Source organism: Alternaria viburni (assembly GCF_023758015.1).
Source record: "Alternaria viburni strain BMP 2772 chromosome Unknown scaffold_2, whole genome shotgun sequence".
NCBI lineage: Eukaryota > Fungi > Ascomycota > Dothideomycetes > Pleosporales > Pleosporaceae > Alternaria > Alternaria viburni.
Window position 1 is genome coordinate 587,017 of NW_026055771.1, and position 19,597 is coordinate 606,613.

The following is a 19,597-nucleotide window of genomic DNA, read 5'->3' on the forward strand; positions in this document are numbered from 1 at the left end:
GGAGCTGGCATTAATAATGACGAATGTGGGGTTTAGTGTGTTGGGTGGAGTAGATCTAGCCCTGGAGGTTGCTGGCGACGTCGATGATGCGACTTTTCGGTATTCGCTTTTGGTGCACAGCCGAGATTGGCCGGATGGGATGATCGGAAGCTGAGCACCTGGGGTTACTCCGATATCATTAATCACAGACTGGCAACCCTTCTTGCATCTACTCTACGCACGTAACGTATTGTACTATGCCCTGGCATGGAACAAACTGCGCAGGTGAACAGTGAAGAAGACACACATTAAATCTTAAACTCGCTCGACGCCCGGGAATCGACCTGAAACCTAGGATCGAGCAAGTTATCTGTCTTGTAGCCAACAACTCTATAGCTTCCCCTGTATCTTGTTCCCCAACACCTCCTCCCTCCTCCGTACATCCACGTCCCGTGGCCCTTCCTTCTTGAACTTCGTTGTAACAACCCATTCCCTGAGTCCCGCTCTCCCCTGTCCTTGGCTTTCAACCTCTTTCCCCGGCCGATCAAGCACCAAGACAGCAGTGTTCTTATCCACGCCGCCAACCCCATCCTGCCCAGCCTGCCCGTACTCTCCTTTTCCCAGAGCAAGTGGAGATATGCAAGCTTCAGCAAAAGACACTTCAGGCTTCCCGTCGTACATGCGCGGCTTTTGTAGAAAGTCAAGACATTTCTCGCGCTCGAGTTGTAGCTCCGCCAGGCTAGGTGTAGGCGAAGAGGGTGATGTGACACTTGATGCTAAGTACGGAGCCAGCAGCAAGGTAAGCAAGAACTGTGGTGGGAATAGGATAATCCTGTTTTGCCGCGCCAGGTCAATCCATTTGTTGGGCGGCAGGAAACGGGCAGCGGTGTGCTCAATACCCCCATCGTGTGTAGGTTTGGGTATGACAATCTCGTCCTCCTCTTCCAGTCCCGAAGACGGTGGTGTACCCTTGGGCGCGGCGTGCTTCGTCGGCGATACGGAGCCAAGGGGCAGGAAATAGATGTACATCTGCGTAGTAAAGCGTTTGGGCACGTTGGGAGGCGTTACCCAGCGGGTAAACGGAATCAGAGCTTCGGTATCAGGAAGTGCACCCCATTTCTCCAACAAGTCTCCAAACTTGACCTTTCCACCGTGTACATCTCTTCGGCCTTGTTCTCGTTCTTCGTCGCTTATCTCGGTGAACAACTTCCCAGTCTTTTTGCTCTTGGCGAGTAAGATGCCGCATTCCTCGAAAGTCTCCCGTACGGCTGCCATACGATACGCGGGCCCGTCTTGATGCCTTCCCGGGTTGACTTCGTCGGGAATCTCGCCGTCGTGCGTTTTGGAGAGGGCGCCGCCCGGGAAGACATGGGCAGATGCAAAACTCGAGGCTTTCGATACGCGGTGGAGGAGCAGGACCTGGTTCGTAGGGGAGATGAGCAGGACGCTATACGTGTTAGCATTCCGATATCGAGAGACATCGTGATAATCGCATACCTCGAGCTAGGCCGTGGAACCTGGGGTGCCTTTGACGCCTGCTTCGACGGCTTGTGATCTGCGGGCGAAGACATGTTGCGCTTTTGGAAGCCGGTCTTGGAGAGTTGAGCAGGCTTCGGATAGGAATCAGTTCGTAGTGACGCTGACGATCGCGCACCGAGCTTCGCCTGAAATATCGAGAACGATGAGCTTGCGGCGACAGGGCGTGCAGAGCGATAGGAGCGTACCGCAGTCGATCTACCTTTAGCCAGGAGGAGAGCAGTGGAACTCAGCTTTGGCATATCCGGCGACAAAAGGAGCCGACAATGGCGGTCGGCGCGTCATAATGGCTTGCATGTGGTTGGTGTTGATGCGCGGGGAGCTGCCGAGGTTAGGAAGTAGCTTGAGCAGTGACAGGGTGCCCAAGAGTCGACACGCCAGAAGTTCGGCAGCGCTTCGCGTCACCCAACAGAAGACATTTTCTTGAGTTTGATCGTAAATGAACATAGTTCGTGGTATCATTGCTTTTGGCCTATCCATTGCTCCAAAATAAGAACATAAATCGTCTTCGTGTCGCATGTCTAATGAGGGAACCTAGCAACCCAGCCAACCACCCACTAACGCCCTCCCAATGCATTCCATTTATCATCTTCGATCGTCTATGAGTAGAGCTTCTTGTCGAAGCTGTGCAGACCGTGCACGTTGCCCTCAGCCTGTGCACTGGCAGTGCGCAACTCGAACCTGACGGTGCCGTTGGCAACACCCTCGTGAAGCTCGGTAAGGCTCTTGATGCCAATATCCTGGAGCGAGTGCTGAACACCAGCCATGAGGTAGGGCACGAACTTGGTGATCGAGCCACGGTCCTGGACGGATCCAGACACACCTTGGGCAACCAGAACACGGTCACCCTCAGAGAAGTAGCGCGCGGTACCAGCGTTGCTGGCCTTGGAGTCGGCAGCGCCAGCACCGGCCTTCTTGTCCTCCATGGCGGCGATACTGCCCATACCACGGTAGGCCTTGACGAGCTGACCATCGCGGCTGACAAAGTACTCACCAGGAGACTCAGTGGTACCGGCGAGGAGACCTCCCATCATGACGGCTGATGCACCCATGGCAAGACCCTTGACGATGTGTCCTACGTTCTGGATACCGCCATCTGCGATGCAAGGCACGCCGAAGCGCGATGCGAAAGAGGTGACATTGTACACCGAAGTGGCCTGTGGCCTTCCGACAGCCATGACTTCTTGTGTAATGCAAGCACTTCCGCTGCCCATGCCGATACGGAGACCGTCAACACCAGCGGCGATGAGACCAGCAGCCTGCTCGCGAGTGACGACGTTTCCGCCAATCACGTCGAGTTGAGAGTACTTCTCCTTGATGTACTTGATCATCTCGATCTGGTACATGCTGTTTCCCTGACTGCTGTCGAGGATGACAATGTCGAGACCGGCATCGACGAGCTTCTGCAGACGAATTTTGTCCTCTGGTCGGGTGCCGATGGCAGCCGCGGCGATCAGCTGCTTGGAGTGTGGGAGCTTGGACGCAAGCGGGAAGTTGAGGTTCTTCATCAAGTCGGAGCGAGACAGGAGCGCAATCAGGTTGAAGCTCTCATCCACGATGGGAAGCTTTCCCTTCTTGGACTTGTTCAGAATGTCGTTGGCCTCCTTGAGCTCAACACCGTGGCGGGCGGTTACGAGGTCCGTGGACATGACTGCGGTGACCGGGTCGTCCAGCTTGTCGTGGAACTGGATGTCTCGGGGGGTAATGATACCAACGAGCTTGGAGCGGAGGGTGCCGTTCTCTATAGTCAACTGTCAGCGAATGCATCTCGACGAATTGACAAGGCGTAGCGTTTGTGAGGCATTTCAGATACATTTTCTCCACAGTACGACGGAATCGTTGCGGATGAACGAAAGTTAAATTGAAAAGGTAATCATCATAAAGCAAACACGGGTATAAGAGTGTAGAGTCTGACTTACCAGTGACTGGGAAACCACCGAAGCCCCACCTCTCCTTCAGTGCCTTGGCCTCTCCGACTGTGGTGTTGGGAGAGATGACGACGGGGTCCAGGATGAAGCCGTTCTCGAAGCGCTTGACCTTGCGGACCATCTCGGCCTGGTCGTCCTGAGAGCAGTTGTGGTGGATCACACCGAGACCTCCAAGAAGGGCAATGTGGATGGCCATGTTGTGCTCGGTGACAGTGTCCATGGGCGAGGAGACAAAGGGCGTCTTGAGAGAAATGCGCTTTGTGATTGGGGTGTCAAGGGCGACTTCGGCGGCAGGGAAGCCAATGTAGCCAGGAAGCATGAGGAAGTCATTGTAGGTGAGGCCGCCGTTCTTCTTGGAGTCGATGAGCGTCTTGATGTCGATGCCATCGCGCTCGGGGTACTCGTTCTTGAGGATCTCAAGAGCCTTGGTGTAGTCCAAGGCGTCGGCGGCCGTGTTGGTCATGGCGTCACCGTTGGAGATGGGCATGATGGGTGGTAGAAAAGAAACTTCTCGGGGACTTGAGAAGGGTAAGAGGGGTATCACGGAAGGAAACAGGCCGTCGTGCTCAGCAAAAGACTCTGGCCGGGGAAAGTTGAGGGCTTTCCCAAGAAGAAAAAAGTTGGAAGAAACTGGCGGCGCGGAAAGAATTTCTGTGGGCTCCTTCGCCAAGGCTCCTGCTTCAGGTGACCCCGCCTTTTAGCGCGACGACGACGCGTCCGAAGGGGGATCGATGTGCAGGCAGTACTGCAGTCGACGTACAATGCTGTACACTGTATGCGCGAAAGACGCATATCAACATATGCTGGACATGTCAACAATAGTCGCAGTCGTCAGTCTTTTGGTAAGGTACGACGTTTCTATTAGCAATCGGATCTAGTGCATTTCATTCTTACCTTGCTAGCACACTCACGTGGTGGGCGCGACGTTTGGACTTGCACGGTACCGGCTGGGAGCTCCCTTATAGTGACAGGTCGACGAGTCGATAATTGGACGCGTCCAAGGGGTGCGCTAGGCTAAGGTTCAGGTTCAGGACGCGATAGCTCACCGTGCGAGCTGTAGTCAGGCTGTCGCCGTTGATGGCGCCGACGTCCTTGTCGCCCTGCAATTCAGGCATCATGGCCGCGACGCGTACATGGGTTTCCGGGATAGTCGATGGATAGGACGTGATGGTGAAGTGAAGTGGTCGGCTCGTCCAGACATGGCGATCCAGCAGCAACAAACACGGTAGCTGCAACAGTGATGCAGCACTAGGATGTTGTTTTGAGGGATTCCCGGTCCGTGTGACGGGAGTCGGGATGGATGATTTTCGCGGCTGGAGATGGGTTTCTTGGGGTGGTTGGCGCGACAACAGGCCGGCAAGCCCTCGCAGCCTGAGTAAACATCCGCAAAAGCTTGGACACCACACGTCCGCTTCCAGTTTCAACGCCGCTGCCTTTCATCTACGATACCCAATTTCCCTTTCCCGATTCACATTCCTCTTCGCCCGTGCAGAGTAAAAGTGCGCGCTTGGTCGCAGGGCTTTAGACTGTCGCTTGATCTCGTTCGCGATTTTTGTTTTCGGCGGCAGGCGCATCCATATCTCTTGTAATTATCGCGGGCCTCCATGACGGCCTCTTGAGCCCCGACGCCAACGCCATCACCATCTTCCTTTGTCCTGTACGACGCATGCGGTGTAGGACTGGGTCGCAGTAACGCCCTCGACTGTCGCGCTCGCCATGAGTTACCTGACTGCCCCACGCTCGAGACCAGGCCACTCGGCAACATCGCCCTCCCCGCTCCGTCAGACATCGACTGCATCCAATGGCTCCTCCAACCACTCGAACCAGTACCCGCCGAGCCGCTCCAGCACGCAGTCCAGCAATGCCTCCAGCGGCTTCGGCTCGCTGTCGCACCGGCGCGGGCTGAGCGAGGCGACTGCCCTCTCGCGCCCGCGAACAGAAGACTACTTCGGCTCGGGCGAGACAGACCCTTCAGACACGTTTATGAGCATGCGGAAAGCACTGCGACCGCTGCAGCAGGCACCTTCAAATCCGCCCTCGCCCGAGAAGCAGAGCCCATCGTCACCTGACAAGTACATGCGACCGACGACGCCCGTCTACCCGCCATCGCCCGAAAAGCTCCTACGCCCCGCAACATTCTCGAATCCGCCATCGCCAGAGAAGCTCCTGCGCCCCGCGAGTGCTAGCCCGACCCGAAGCTCCAGCCACCTGCGATCACATAGTGTCGAAAACCTCTACGCCCCGTACGATGGCTCCACCTCGCCGACAACCAAACCGCGCCCGCTATCACTAGCAGTATCGCGAAACGACTCTGTACGCGCGCCCACCCGCGATCACTCGTCCCGACCGCTGTCAACTCACCTGGAACGACCGGAACTTAAGAGCTTCCAGAAGTCATCCACGGGACATCTACGAACTCTATCCAAGTTCGCCGAGGCTGGAAGCGATGAGGACTTCGCCATCAAGTCCCCGGAGCAGCAGGTCGTGGGTCTCAACGGACGGAGAAGATTGCAGCGGCTAGAAACACCACAAAAGACGGCGTCCACTTGGTCAAGTCGGAATTGGATGGACCAACAGCGCCAGTTCTTGCAGGCCTACGAATACCTCTGTCATATTGGAGAAGCCAAGGAGTGGATGGAAGACATCATCGAGACGGACCTCCCGCCTGTTGTTGAACTGGAGGAGGCACTGCGAAACGGCATAACACTAGCAGAGATTGTTCAGTCAATCAAAGGACAACCGCTGCGCATATTCCGCGACCCGAAGCTACAGTACCGGCACTCCAACAACTATGCTCACTTCTTCAAGTTCCTGTCCGAAGTCGAACTCCCCGATCTCTTCCGCTTCGAACTGGTCGATCTCTACGAGAAGAAGAACGTGCCCAAGGTCATCTACTGCATTCATGCGCTCTCATGGCTTCTGTTCCGAAAAGGCATTGTCGACTTCCGAATTGGCAATCTAGTCGGTAAACTCCAGTTCGAGGACCACGAGTTGGAGGCTACACAAAAAGGTCTGGACAAGTCTGGGGTTAGTATGCCCAACTTCTCAGGCATGCAAGCCAACTTCCAAGTCGAGCCGGAACCGGAGCCAGAACCAGAACCAGTGGAATCTGAGGAAGACCGCATTGACCGCGAGCTTGGAGAGAACGAGGACATCATACTAGATCTCCAGGCTCAGATGCGCGGTGCTCTCGTTCGAATTCGCCTCGGGATGGTGATGCAGGAGCTCTGGGATCATGAGCACCTCATCGTAGACTTGCAGGCACGCATCCGTGGTGACTGGGCTCGACAAATCTCCACCTACCGCATGGACATGCGCCGTTTCGCAGTTACTTTGCAAGGTGCAGCGAGAGGCTTCCTGGTTCGGTCGAGGCTTCAGGGTGAAGAACAGTTCTGGCACGCCAATGAGGCCCAGGTCTTGAAGGTGCAGAACCTGTTCCGTGGGCGCAAGGCCAGAGCGCAAGTTCAGTACACCAAATCGAAGATCGAGCGACACGAACACGGCATACGGCAATTCCAAGCAGCCATCCGAGGAGCGCTGGAACGACTACGTGTGTCCGACCGATACGAACAAACCCGCGATACCGAACCATCCGTTATGCATGTGCAGGCTATGATTCGTGGAGCTCTTCTACGCCAGCAAGTCGATCGGGAATGGGCTGAGCTACAACAGAATGAACCTGAGGTCGCGCAACTCCAAGCCGTCGCAAGAGCAATGCGTGTCCGCCAGTCACTGCGTGCCGATCAGGAAGGTCTTCGTCAACACGAATCTATGATTACAATGTTGCAGTCAACTGCCCGAGGTCTTCTTGCTAGGAAGAAGGACGCCGCAATGCAGAAGAAGCTGGTAAGCACGAATGTCAATTGGTCTGGTCTTCAGTCCCAAGTTCGCGCCAATGTCTTGAGAAACTCTGTCAGGCAGATCCACGAGGCGCTTCAAGCCGAAGTACCTCAGATCACCGATTTACAAGCTGTCGCAAGGGGTGGCACCATGCGTGCAGAGATCACTGAGATCCTCACGCTTCTGCACGAACAAGAAGACAACGTTCTTTCGCTTCAGTCACACATTCGCGGTTTCCTTTCGCGACAGAAGCACTTTTCTGATCTCAAGGCACTTCAGGCGCAAGAACCCACCATTCTAGACCTCCAATCGGCTTGCCGAGGCTTCATGCAACGCCAACGGACCTACGAGACTCTTTGCGAGCTCAATGCTCAAGAGCCCGAAACCGTCGATCTTCAAGCCGTGGCACGTGGTATGCTGCTCAGGATGCAAATCGGTATGCAGCTTGGTCAAGTGGAAGAGCACGAAGATGCGATTGTCGAGCTTCAGACCCTGGCGCGCGGTTTGATGATCCGCCAGAAGTTTGCAGAGAAGCAGCAGTTCTACAAGGAGAATATGGAGAAGGTCATCAAAGTGCAGAGCTTCATCCGTGGTCGTCAACAAGGTGAAGCCTACAAGAGCTTGACCAGTGGCACAAACCCTCCAGTGTCGACTGTCAAGAACTTTGTGCATCTTCTTAACGACAACGACATCGACTTTGATGAGGAGATTGGTAGGTCGCTCTTTGATTACTATAGTCATGTCTTACTAACGGAATGTCAGAATTCGAGCGTCTTCGTAAGACTGTTGTACAGCATGTGCGCCAGAACGAGCTCGCCGAGCAGTACGTCGATCAACTGGACATCAAGATCGCGCTTCTCGTGAAGAACAAGATCACCCTTGACGAGGTCGTCAAGCACCAGAAGCACTTCGGCGGCAACGTCGGCACACTGCTCAGCAGCAAGGACATCTCATCAAAGGACCCCTTCGATCTCAAAGCGCTCAACAAGAACTCGCGCCGGAAGCTGGAGCAGTATCAGGAGCTTTTCTTTGTTCTGCAGACGCAGCCTCAGTACATGGCGAGACTCTTCAGGCGCGTTCGTGAACAAAATCTCGCGGAGGGTGACATCAAGCGCATCGAGCAGCTGACCATGAGTATGTTTGGTTTGGCCCAAAAACGCAGAGAAGAGTATTGGCTGTTGAAGCTGCTCACAAGATCGCTAAAGGAGGAGATTGAGGGCTGTGCGAACCTCCATGAGTACCTTCGTGGCAACTTCTTCTGGTCCAAATTGTTCGCCAACTACGTCCGGTCACCGCGCGACCGAAAGTTCCTCAAAGATGTTCTTGGAACTGTCATTCGTGAGAATATCATTGAGAATGAGCACCTGGACCTGGAGAGCGACCCAATGCAAATCTATCGTTCCGCCATCAACAACGAGGAGCTCCGTACTGGCCAAAGTAGTCGTCGCGACCCGAATGTCTCGCGAGATGTAGCACTCAAGGACCCCGAGACACGTGGTACTTTCATTCACAACCTGCAAGATCTTCGCGATGTTGCTGACCAGTACTTCACGATGTTCGAAGAGGTACTCCACCGGATGCCATATGGTGTGAGATACATCGCACAGCAGATGTTCGAAGAACTACGCTTGAAATTCCCCTACGAGGCGCAAGAGCAGCTTCTACAAATCACCGGCTACTGGGTATGGAAGGCTTACATTCAGCCTGCTCTATTGCAACCTCAGCACTGGGGTGTGGTGGATCGTGGCCTGTCGCCAGTGATGAACAGAAACCTTGGAGCTGTTGCCAAGGTCCTCAGTCAGATTGCCGGCGGGAAGCTGTTTGGTGGAGACGATCTTTACCTGCAGCCTCTTAACAGCTACATCACCGAAGCCATCGATCGCCTACAAGACATCTGGTCGAACATGATCAACGTCCGTGCCGCCGAAGCTCAGTTCGAGATTGACGAGTTCAACGACTTGTTTGCAAGAACCAAGCCAACACTCTACATCAAGCTCGCAGACGTATTCGCCATTCACAACCTCGTCATCGAAGATCTACCAAGTTTATGCCCCTCTCAAGACGATCCACTCCGTGAGATTGTCCGTGAGCTCGGTAGCGCCAAGAACAACGAGAACGAGCTTCTGCATGTCAGCTCCAGCGAAATCACATTGACCCTGAACCCCAAGTACCATGAGCAAGAGGGTAAGTTCTTCCTCCACTTGCAGTTCCCACTTACTGACTTTTCTAGACCCCGACTCTGCAATCAAATCCCTCTTCATGGAGACCAAGCGCTACGTACTGTACATCATCCGCATCCAAACCGGCGCCAACCTCACCGAGATCATGTGCAAGCCGGTTACCCCCGATGACGAGAACCGCTGGGACGCTCTCGTCCGCGAAGAGATCATCGCGCAGCGGAAAGATCGTTCGCGGAAACAGAGCAACGTAGTCCGATCCTCTGCCGCCTCAACTTACACGCAGGATATGGGCTCCAACTCTGTACTTGATCTTGACTACCCCACACTCAAGCAATACTGTCTGGAGAACATGGTACAACTCCAACGCGCAGGCCGCATCTCGCACACCAACAACTACCAAGACCTACTCAACGCCATCGCGGTCGACATCCGCACCAAGCACCGAAGACGTATCCAACGCGCCAAGGAATTGGAGGGAGTACGCACTACACTGGCCGCACTCGACGAGAAGGCACATTTCCTAGAGTCGCAACTCAAGTCCTACAACGACTACATCGAACAAGCCATGGTAACGTTGCAATCGAAGAAGGGCAAGAAGAAGTTCCTCCTTCCCTTTACCCGCCAATACAACCACCAGCGTGAACTAAAGAACAGCGGTCGCGAGTACCGCTTCGGTTCCTTCAAATACTCCGCCCGCAACCTGGCCGAGAAGGGCATCCTCATCTCCTGGTCTGGATACCACGAGCGACAATGGGACCGCATGGACATCACCATCTCCAGCAACCAAACAGGTATCTTCGAGATCCAAGGTTCTCAAGGTTCCATGATGATTCCCGGTGCATTCGCCGAGGTGCCTCTGGACGGCCTCCTCCAAGCGCAATTCGACAACCACCAATTTATGAATCTCTTCGGCGAAGGTGCTCGGGGTGGCGCAGCTGCCGGCGACGGTGTCGCTAGAGTCAACGTTAATCTGTTTTTGCATTTGATCTTCAAGAAGTTCTATCGGGATGAGTAACGGCATGCATGCAACGGCGGTGTTTGATGGTGAAAGATGGGGTAACCGTGTTATACCTTTTTCTTTTTCTGCTTGTTGTTCTCTGCATTTTATGGATGGTCGGGGGATCGGTGTACTCTGTTTTTGTTGGTTACGACCATGATGATATCGTTCGTCGCTTGACGCTTCTTCACTTTCTTCTTCTCTTCCTTTTCTTCTTTTGGAATGATACATACATATCCTAGCATAAATGCATCTTACATAATTTGTACTCAGAGTGTTGTCATCCATTACTTGATGGAGGCTTGTGAAAATTCATCCGTGAGAGTTGTGCAACCACGGCTGATCTTACATCTGCGACTATGAAACTTGGCGGGGGCAGGCAGATGTGTTATTTGGGTCGCGCTCTCCGTTGCTGTCGCAAAAGCCGGAGTAAGATGTCTTTACCACACACGTACTCGTTGGGGTATACAGCACATGTAGTCTTCGATGCAAAGGGTCGAGCAAAGTTCATGTAGTAGGCAATATGATGTATTCTCATCGCTCACAGATACGTCCCTGTAGCATAGCCGGCTTATACGGAAGCTTTATGTCCAGCGCACAACCTTGAAACGTATCCGGCTACCTGACTCAAAGATATCAAACTTTTGTACCCCACTCATCTGGCGATAGTGCTGCGGGTCATCCGTGCATCGGTGTTGCTATCCTCCACGACCGTACCGCTTTGTACGTGCTGGCTTGGGAAACCACCACACTTCAGGCAGTCCTCCAACGGCGAGATTTCCAGTATTGGTAGGCGATTCGGTCTGTGTCGCCTTGGAGTCCGAATCTCTTAATCCAAAATCAGTATGTGCATGGAACAAAAACTGGTTTCGCGACAACTTACTGCTGCTTCGCCGTCTTGTCTGCCCTTTCTTTGTCTTGCTCCGGCTCCCCTGAACCTGCCTTCTGCTCGTTGCTAGAGAGGTTCTTGTCCTGCATCTCTGGTCCTTGAATTTGCGCTTGCTCTTGCTGCTGTTCTTTCTCTTGCTCTTGCCGAGGTGCTTTTGATAGGTCTTGCGACTCCATGTTGTTTGCCATGTTACCGCTTTTGACAGGTTGCGAGGAGAGAAAGAGAAAGAGAGAGAGACTTTGTTGTTCGGTCATCTACTTATGTGAGTGGAGATGCCTACGGCTCGCGCATTATGCTGTCTCTCACCTTGTAGCTCCACCTTCACTTGTCTCCATGAGAGGCCAAGGCCCGAAATTTGAGCAGCCGGTGGGACAGCTCCGTATGCTTGCGGCTCTGTGATCCTGAAAGCCTTCTAAAGGTAACATAGCTACGCTCCAGAGGCCAGCTGGCGATTTGCAAGCTTGATGAGCGTGTACTGTGTCTTTGTGTTTACCTAGGTAGCTGCAGTGACGAGTTCATGCTGCACATGTTCGTGAACAATGCCTTGGGCGTTTGGCCAGGAATACACTTTTTTGATTAATAGTCACATCTCATCGTCGTATACTCCGCTGTTCCCGGTCTTCGATTTTACGCGTGGCAGTGGGCAGTTCAGAGAAGGAAGCATGACGTACTTTCAATTTCCAACTGCTTTCTTATTGCACCCCGAACCATCTGATTCGCACCACTCACACACTGGCTATGGATAATTATACTGTCATCCTTGGCACCTCCTCACTCTCTCAAGGAAGGTTTCGACGCGTTGCGCTGCCGGCGCGTGGCGTCATCGATTAGCCAATTTCCCCCTCTCTCCCGACAATGTGACCTACACCATCCAACGGCATCTATACCACCCTGAATCCCTTTTCTTCGTGCCAAGTTAGATTTGAATAAGGTAAGGAAGGTTAGACTTTTGTAGAGTAGAAGCGATCTCGCTTATTTGTAAGACTATCTTTTTTTCTAGATTATTAACATTGTAGAAGTTATAAGTAGCTTTTTTTTACTTCATATTATAATAGTACTGTAGAAGAAAAGCTCAAGTTAGGATAGGATAGTGCAATTTGGGCAAGCATTAGCGAACAAGATAACTAAGTTGAGTAAGGTACTATACGTGTTGCCTAAGCGGAGAGCAAGGATTAAGATTATCTCAACTGCGCAAACTGCGCACTTAACGTTGTTAGCCCTGTTAGGGAGTGCATTCCGAAATAAGTAGAGTTGTGAAAGGTTAAGTCCTCGGCTGCGTCGGCCTCTACCTGTGTATATTGATCCCTGAGTGCTCCTGGGCCTCACTGCAATAGCATTTTAATTCGATACGATGCCTATTATCTGATCCCTATGCGACCCTTGCAGAATGCTATACATTGGGTAGAGAGACGCGAAGACATTGCTGCGAGCAGAATGCACTCAACTTACAATCTCGAACCTGGTGAGTGGGCGAGTGGTTCTAGCCACCTTGCGAGGTTGTATTGGCATGTTGATATTGCTCTTTGAAAGTAGACACTCATCAGACACAGCTGAGCATAGAAGATGATCGTGAAACGTTGAAATGATGCTAGTAACAGGAAAACTACGCAATACTCGAGACACGCATACAAGTACATCCCAATGCAATCGCAACTGAATACGCCCCAGCAACTGCCATAGGCAGAGAGATTACCCAAACACCGACCCAAGCCTTCGTTAATGCTTCTAGATGGAGTTTTCCAAGGTTTTGAGAATGAGACAGATGCACAAGAGGACGACCTGGCGCCAGACGATCGCCAGATGAAAAACAAACAGAATGCAACTAGTGAGCAACGAGAAGCGAAAAAGTCGTTAAAAGCCCCAACGGTGGCGTCTCCAACCACCTAATGCCCCAATTAGCAAGAGGTAAATCAACGCCAGACGCTCTTAGAATTAGGCATGAGGCTACCTCTGGACGAAGAACCACTAGTGATTCGTACAGGCGCTCGCGCATTCAAGCTGGGCGGTGCCTCCCGAGGTCGATCGTCACCGACGTTCGCCAAGGTAGTGCGCCTTACAGCGCTCTTCATTATGGGCGTAACCCGTGGGCTAAGTACGCTGTTCTTCCAGTCAGCCTCGTGGACAGACTTGACCATGCGACGCGCTGCACCCGCGGAGAGAAGGGAGTTCTCGTTGGGCGGGCTACCAATAGTCGCTGCTGTCGGACTACGACGACGATGCGCTCGGTTCACAGGTACAGATCCCCCGTTTGTGGAAGAACGACGCTTGATTGCGTGTCCGATTTGTCGGGCGTCCGATGGCGTCCATTTCTCTCCCTCTGAACTGGAGTGGCCGCTGTCTCCTTCTCGCGCGGGGCCCGACGAGGCGTTCTCTACATTGCTCAAGGACGAAGTGCGAGCGTTGTTGTAGATGTCGCGGAGAGGCGACGCACCATCGGAATCCGAGCCATATGCGTTGTTGGAACGAGATGTGGGGGATCCGTCCGAACGCTTAGACAGCGCGCCGACTGCAAAGCGCGATGAGCCCTTCAAATCTACGGAGGCTTTTGGTGGTGTAGGGATAGGCGAAGAGCCACCGCTTCCATCGTATTTTGGTATGGGGATGCCTGTCGAGTAAGTCGGTGCCGGCACTGGGGTGGAAGAATGTGTTGGTGTTCCTGCTAGGTGTTCTGGTGTTTTCTGGAATTCCGCAAGTGTACCATTCTCGGTGTCGTCCCTCCAGCGCACCCCCCGCTTCGTCTTTGACGGAGACTTTTTCTTCTTCATCGGCGAGAACTGGACGCTCTTTCTGGCTCCTGCCATCAATTTTCGGCGTGGTGATGACTTCATTGGCGATGATGTAAGATGCGGCGCGTCCGCCAGTGTTGGCAAAGCAATTGGTCGCATGGGAGACGGCTCCATGATGTTCACTGGCTTCCTCCTTTTTGGTGTGCCTCTGTGGCTTGGCTCGAAGAACTCCGTGACTGGCAGGCCACCGTCTGGCCGAATAACCTGCGAAGTCGAGTTTGTACAAGAATTCATAATCTTTGTAAGCAGCTTCCTCGCCGCTTCCACCGCTTGGGCTTCATCCATTTGGGTGATCTGGCTTAGGATTGTGACAGTCTCGATGTGCGCCTGTACCAGCACCTGGACGATGGCAGCATCGCCGCCCTTTTCCATGTCTAGCAGAGCATTGAGTTGTTCACGATCCGCATTCGATTTGAGTAGCTCGTACTCTCTTGTCAGGTTGGCAGCATCGTGGCCGTCAGCGTTGCCGTCCACCTCCGCCAGACCCTTCAGTCCAACATGCAGCGCTGTGTCCATTTTGCTCGTCCATACGGTACGCTCCAATCGCCTATGGCAATGTTGTCGCGTTTGTTCGAGTTCTGCGGAAATTCCGACTGCAGTATCTCTCATTGCTGTGACTTGGGCGGGCATCTCCTCGTTTTCGCGAACATCCTGCACGTTATCGAATGCTGCGATCCATGCCGAAATCATCGAGATGCGCTTCTCGGCCAGCTTCAAGGTCTTTGACATATTCAGCCGATCCCGACGGTCGGGCTCAGAGTCCGCATACGCCTGGCGCAAGCGTACCACAGCGTCTCGCAAGATGCCATCCTTCTTTTCGCTCTGCTTCTGGAACTTGACCAAGGCGCTTCCTTCGAAATCCTTCTGCTTTTTCATCAACTCCTCAATCAAGTGTCTCTGCTCATCGATCTTGACAAGATAGTCCTTTACGTGGCGGTTGACATTGTACACGTTCTTGGTGACCTTGGTCTGGATGTTCTTCGCGCGGTTGGCGTACCGCAGGGTGTTCTGCGTCTCATCGAAATGCGCGCTTGACGGACTAACACAGACTATCATGACAGTTTTACAGTTTCCACCGAGAGAGAACTTGAGCAATCGTGTGAGTTTCGAGTTGCGGTATGGGATGTGGTTGCGCTTTCGGGGGTCACACAGGGCGTTGATACAGCTTCCCAGCGCGAGTAGGGATTTGTTGATGTTGGCACCCTCCGTCAAACGCTCTCCACGGTTCTTCGTAGCGCTCGCGCGCTCACTACCTGCCAAGTCGATGATGCTGAGGGTAGCCATTGTGTGGGGTTCGTTGACCGAGGCATTGCGGTCCTTGGAGGACACGTTGATCTGGAGTACGGCGTGGGATCGGGAAGAGGTAGCGTTCGCTTCGGTAGGTGACATGGTTCGGTACTCGTTGCCGCGGACAATGATATCCATGACTTCTTGGACCTGTGGTTGTTAGACGCCTGTCGTGCAGTGTGTCCCTCCTACTTACGCTCTGTGGTCGGTGGCTGGAAAGACCAGCGACAGATACAGCCTGGTTGGCATCCTCGCGAAGCATCAGGGGTTGTTTACTGCCGCCCTCTACAAGCAAGTCGCGAATTGTCTCGTTGTAGATTTCCAGATAGGAGAGCGTGATCTCGGTGACCTTTTCATCTTGTATGTCCTGAATCTTCTCGAACAGTTCTTGCATTGTCAAAAAGATAATGCCGGGCTGCTGCGATGTTCCACTGTTGAAAGGTTAGTCCTCCTGCGAGTAATTAGCGGTGTACATGAACATACGTGATAGTATGTGTCTTTCCGCAACCTGTGGCGCCATAGGCAAAGACAGTCGCGTTGTATCCATCCAGCACACTGTCCAGCAGGGGCTTCGTCGTGGCTTCGTATACATCGCCCTGGGAGGTAGTGTCGTCGAAGACGCGGTCGAATGCGAATGTCTGGTCCTTGGATCGCTTGCCCTGAGGTCCTATTGTTGATCGTCCGAACCGCTGGACGGCGTTGTCTTCTGGAGGGTCGAAGATTCTGGTACTGGTCAGCCCTCATGCCTTGAAATGATACGTGACGTCTCATACAGGCACTTCTCGTCCATGACCTTGATGACAGGCCGGATGCCCTTGTGGAGCTTCGGCGCTGGCAAGCCCGCCAGCGAACCGTCTCCGAGGAACAGCGTTTGGTCATCGTTCCTCGTGACCTGGGCTGCCTCTCGGATAGTGAAAGGGCGGACTCGTACGGTGACGGAGATGGAAGACGCGCCCGCGGCGGCCATGATTGCGCCCAAGAAATGAAAAAAGTAGGTCAATCGCACTGCGCAGCCTCCTTTGAAAGCGTGGGGAACAGCCGCGAGCGAGGGTCTGGTGTTGCGGGCTGGAGTGCTCAATGACGATGTTCCAGCCGGAACTTCTGTTATGGGACGCACGGCCGCTGGTAAACAGACAGGGATCTAAATGCGGCAACCACGACCCTGCCGCCAAGAATGCCCTCTTATCCCCACAATTTCCGACGTGGCTGCGACACCACACGCCACATCACCTCTGTCCTGCCAACGGGTGCACCCGACTGTCTTGCTACCATGAATGCGAACTTCGCCGACTGTGCGATCCCAGAAAAGTACCACCATTATCCTCCCTGTTTGGCAAGCCCTACTCGCTCGTGTCCTTGGTCCTGAGTTGCGTAAAGGGGTAAGTGGAGCATCACAGCATGTGGAGAGTGAAATGAGAGATGCGCATCTCATAAAAGGATTCAACTATCATGCAAACATCAAACATGCGTCCGGCATATCTTCGTAAATTCCATTCCCCGACTAACACCGCCTCCACCTCAAATCCTCAACCCGCACCACCCATGGCCCGTTCACACTAATCCAGCTGATCCAATGTCTCGGCCTACATCAACCGCAATCAGTTTCTACTGCTTGGGTGGTGTGCACTTCTGCCACTGCACGTACACGACTTGGGTGAATTTGAGATCGGTAGAGTCAGTGGTGAGGAGGCCAGTGGCGCTGGCGTTGCTGCTGGTCAGGCGGACCTGCGAGTTGATGTTGAGCATGCCGTTGGTGCCGCATGGCGCCCATACAACCGAGGTGCTGTCCGCCTCGTCGTGCTTGAGGTAGTCGCCGTTGGTTGGCCCGTCGAACTTGTACTCAGTCGAGGTCTATTTCGGGTATCAGCATATCTGGTCCACGCCACTGGAACTTGAATAGATCTTACCTGAGCAGTGTCTCCGGAGAAGTAGTAGGTAGACTTGAGAGTGCCAGAGACGCCCTTCTGGATGGCAGAGTAGCCACGGTAGTCGGCGGACAGAATGGAGTACTGGAAGCCTCCTGGGTACTCAATGTCGACGTTCAGCTGGCAGTTCTTGCGCTGCTCAGTAACGGCGATGCCGGGGCCGATCGAGGCGATATACGCGTCGAAGATGAGGGTCATGACAGTCCTGTCACTGTTGATCTGGGAGCTCATGGTGCCTTGCGGGCAACCAGTTCCTCCATAGCTGACACCGCGAATCTTGACCTGTGTTGCGTGAGTTGATCGTTTCGGAAATTTCCATCTAAGTTTCTCGTACCTGACCGGGTGGTGGGGCATCACCGAGCTCGACATTGGGGAACGCAGGGGCTGCTGCCGCGAGGGGAAGGAGAGCAAGGAGCCACTTCATGTTGATAGTTTGGAAAGATGGTCTTCGGAGAAGGCTAGATGGAGAGCTGATGATGTGGTAGATGAGACCGAGAGTAGAAGCTGGATGAGGATCATGGAAGGGAATATGGACCAGGTTATATACCAGTCCCTCGGCGCCAGCCCTTTACCTTTGATTGTCTTAACCACTACCGCGGCAACACCATCTTGGGCGATATCTACAGTCCGACCACGATAACAGCTGCCAAGTGCCAATGGCACTATCGAGTACGATTGGACCGGCGGCCCGCTCGTGCTCATAGGTCCAGAATCGCAGAAGTTGCTCAGCTGAGTTCGTGTTGTCCGCTTAGCTGAAATATTGTTCCGTGTGGATACATTCTGAGCCAGCCTCCAGGCTAAGTGTCGGTATCTGGGGTATGCGATAGTCTCGTTCCGCCGTGCATCTCGCTTCCAGCTGCAATCCTAACCCGAATCACAGCAACGGAGCATCTGCATATGAGCTTTCCGGGCGCGAGGAGATTGAACCTTGACTCGTGGCGGCTCTTTGAATATCGTACGTCTGCGCCACCAGGTGGTGCAGTATGCGTGAAACTCTCGGCATCACCAATGCCAATGTCTTTTGGCGAGGTTTGCTGACATGCGAGTATCACGAAATCTTGCACAACTTGGTGGCGCCGTATGCAACCTACCCGGAAACCGAGTGCCGGCGGTACAGCTGCTGAAAGTAAAAGCACATCCGTCGCGTGGGCATGTAGATTCTCTTGATAGCGAATACGAAACCCAGACTCGCGGTCAACGAGGTATACCGTGGCCATTTCATATCAGATGACGGCTAGGGTACCAAAGTCTTTTTGCACAAGCGAGTCGCTGTGAGTTTGAGCCGTTTCCTCGCATAGGTTTTGGCCAGCCCAGTGGATGTAGATATGAAAGCGAGATGAGTCGAGCGTATTTGCCTGGGGTGCAGAACTCAGAATAGAAACGCCGGGCCTGGATGCTGGGTATAGACAGTCCACGAAGCTGACCGAGAAGCAAACAAGCTCATCCGGATATTGTCTTTCATCTATAGATCCTGCATGTAATGCAGCAACGGAACATGTGCGGAAGCGAAGACTGAAAATAGTTTCCCTGCCTGGAAGGAGCGGCATAGTACTGCGAGGGTATCGTGGACGTCCAATTCAAAAGATCTGGAGAAGTGAGGAGTTCTTGGCGCGTAGATTAACCTTATATTAAAGCTTGTCGTTCCATCGGTGCTCGAGGCCCTGCCTTGATCAATTTTAGCGAACGCGATTTGCTGCCCTTGCAGATGTGAGGTCTAGAGATGCATCTAAAAATAATCTTAGAAGAGTTAGTCAAGTGCATGCATCAAGCAGTGTTCGACGCACGTGGTGACTCGGAGCGACGCCACGTCCAAGGATGCATCGTATGAGCCTAGATTCAACTACTGCCGGTTCAGCAACGCGGGTTGTAGCCGGTGCAAGGCTTTCAGGCGAAATAGATTGAGAATTGATTACGCGCATCGTGTCGGGGTGATTCGACCAAAGCTGTCAGCCGGACCTGACTTGGAGGGTAGGACTATGGGACTGTCAGTCAAGTGCGAAAACAGCAAGCTGACTGTGTATGCTTGATACACGACATTCGTAAAACTGTACGTGCAACTATGAGCTGAGAAGGCGTTCGGTACTACAAGAGAGGGAACGAAGAGACCTCTCCATGACACTAACGCGAGTGTAATAGAATCCACGTCCCGGTCCCGCCGCTTATACGTCCCGTTTCACTCCAGCCTACTGCGCAGTGTTTTTCCGAGAGCGCAGGATGGGTCCGCTGGGACATAGCCGAAATTTCCAAGAG

At 53.4% G+C, this 19,597-nt stretch overlaps 6 protein-coding genes across 6 annotated transcripts; 1 reads left to right on the forward strand and 5 right to left on the reverse strand.

Annotated features, from left to right (window-relative positions):
• Positions 1-369: 369 nt before the first annotated feature.
• J4E79_001130 (uncharacterized protein) lies at positions 370-1,550 on the reverse strand (the record flags this gene model as incomplete). Its single annotated transcript, XM_049350040.1, has 2 exons — positions 370-1,426; positions 1,477-1,550. The coding sequence occupies 2 exons, from the start codon at positions 1,548-1,550 to the stop codon at positions 370-372; spliced, it is 1,131 nt and encodes a 376-aa protein (XP_049215199.1).
• Positions 1,551-2,114: 564 nt separating this feature from the next.
• On the reverse strand, positions 2,115-3,930 carry J4E79_001131 (uncharacterized protein; the record flags this gene model as incomplete). The annotated part of the gene is made up of 2 exons (XM_049350041.1): positions 2,115-3,256; positions 3,435-3,930. 2 exons carry the CDS (start codon positions 3,928-3,930, stop codon positions 2,115-2,117), a joined length of 1,638 nt encoding a protein of 545 aa, XP_049215200.1.
• Positions 3,931-5,159: 1,229 nt separating this feature from the next.
• Positions 5,160-10,478, forward strand: J4E79_001132 (uncharacterized protein; the record flags this gene model as incomplete). Its single annotated transcript, XM_049350042.1, has 3 exons — positions 5,160-7,995; positions 8,046-9,467; positions 9,514-10,478. 3 exons carry the CDS (start codon positions 5,160-5,162, stop codon positions 10,476-10,478), a joined length of 5,223 nt encoding a protein of 1,740 aa, XP_049215201.1.
• An 861-nt stretch (positions 10,479-11,339) lies between these two features.
• J4E79_001133 (uncharacterized protein) lies at positions 11,340-11,684 on the reverse strand (the record flags this gene model as incomplete). Its single annotated transcript, XM_049350043.1, has 2 exons — positions 11,340-11,544; positions 11,656-11,684. 2 exons carry the CDS (start codon positions 11,682-11,684, stop codon positions 11,340-11,342), a joined length of 234 nt encoding a protein of 77 aa, XP_049215202.1.
• A 1,575-nt stretch (positions 11,685-13,259) lies between these two features.
• J4E79_001134 (uncharacterized protein) lies at positions 13,260-16,389 on the reverse strand (the record flags this gene model as incomplete). Its single annotated transcript, XM_049350044.1, has 4 exons — positions 13,260-15,572; positions 15,619-15,853; positions 15,906-16,145; positions 16,196-16,389. 4 exons carry the CDS (start codon positions 16,387-16,389, stop codon positions 13,260-13,262), a joined length of 2,982 nt encoding a protein of 993 aa, XP_049215203.1.
• A 638-nt stretch (positions 16,390-17,027) lies between these two features.
• J4E79_001135 (uncharacterized protein) lies at positions 17,028-17,771 on the reverse strand (the record flags this gene model as incomplete). The annotated part of the gene is made up of 3 exons (XM_049350045.1): positions 17,028-17,273; positions 17,330-17,629; positions 17,682-17,771. The coding sequence occupies 3 exons, from the start codon at positions 17,769-17,771 to the stop codon at positions 17,028-17,030; spliced, it is 636 nt and encodes a 211-aa protein (XP_049215204.1).
• Positions 17,772-19,597: the final 1,826 nt, after the last annotated feature.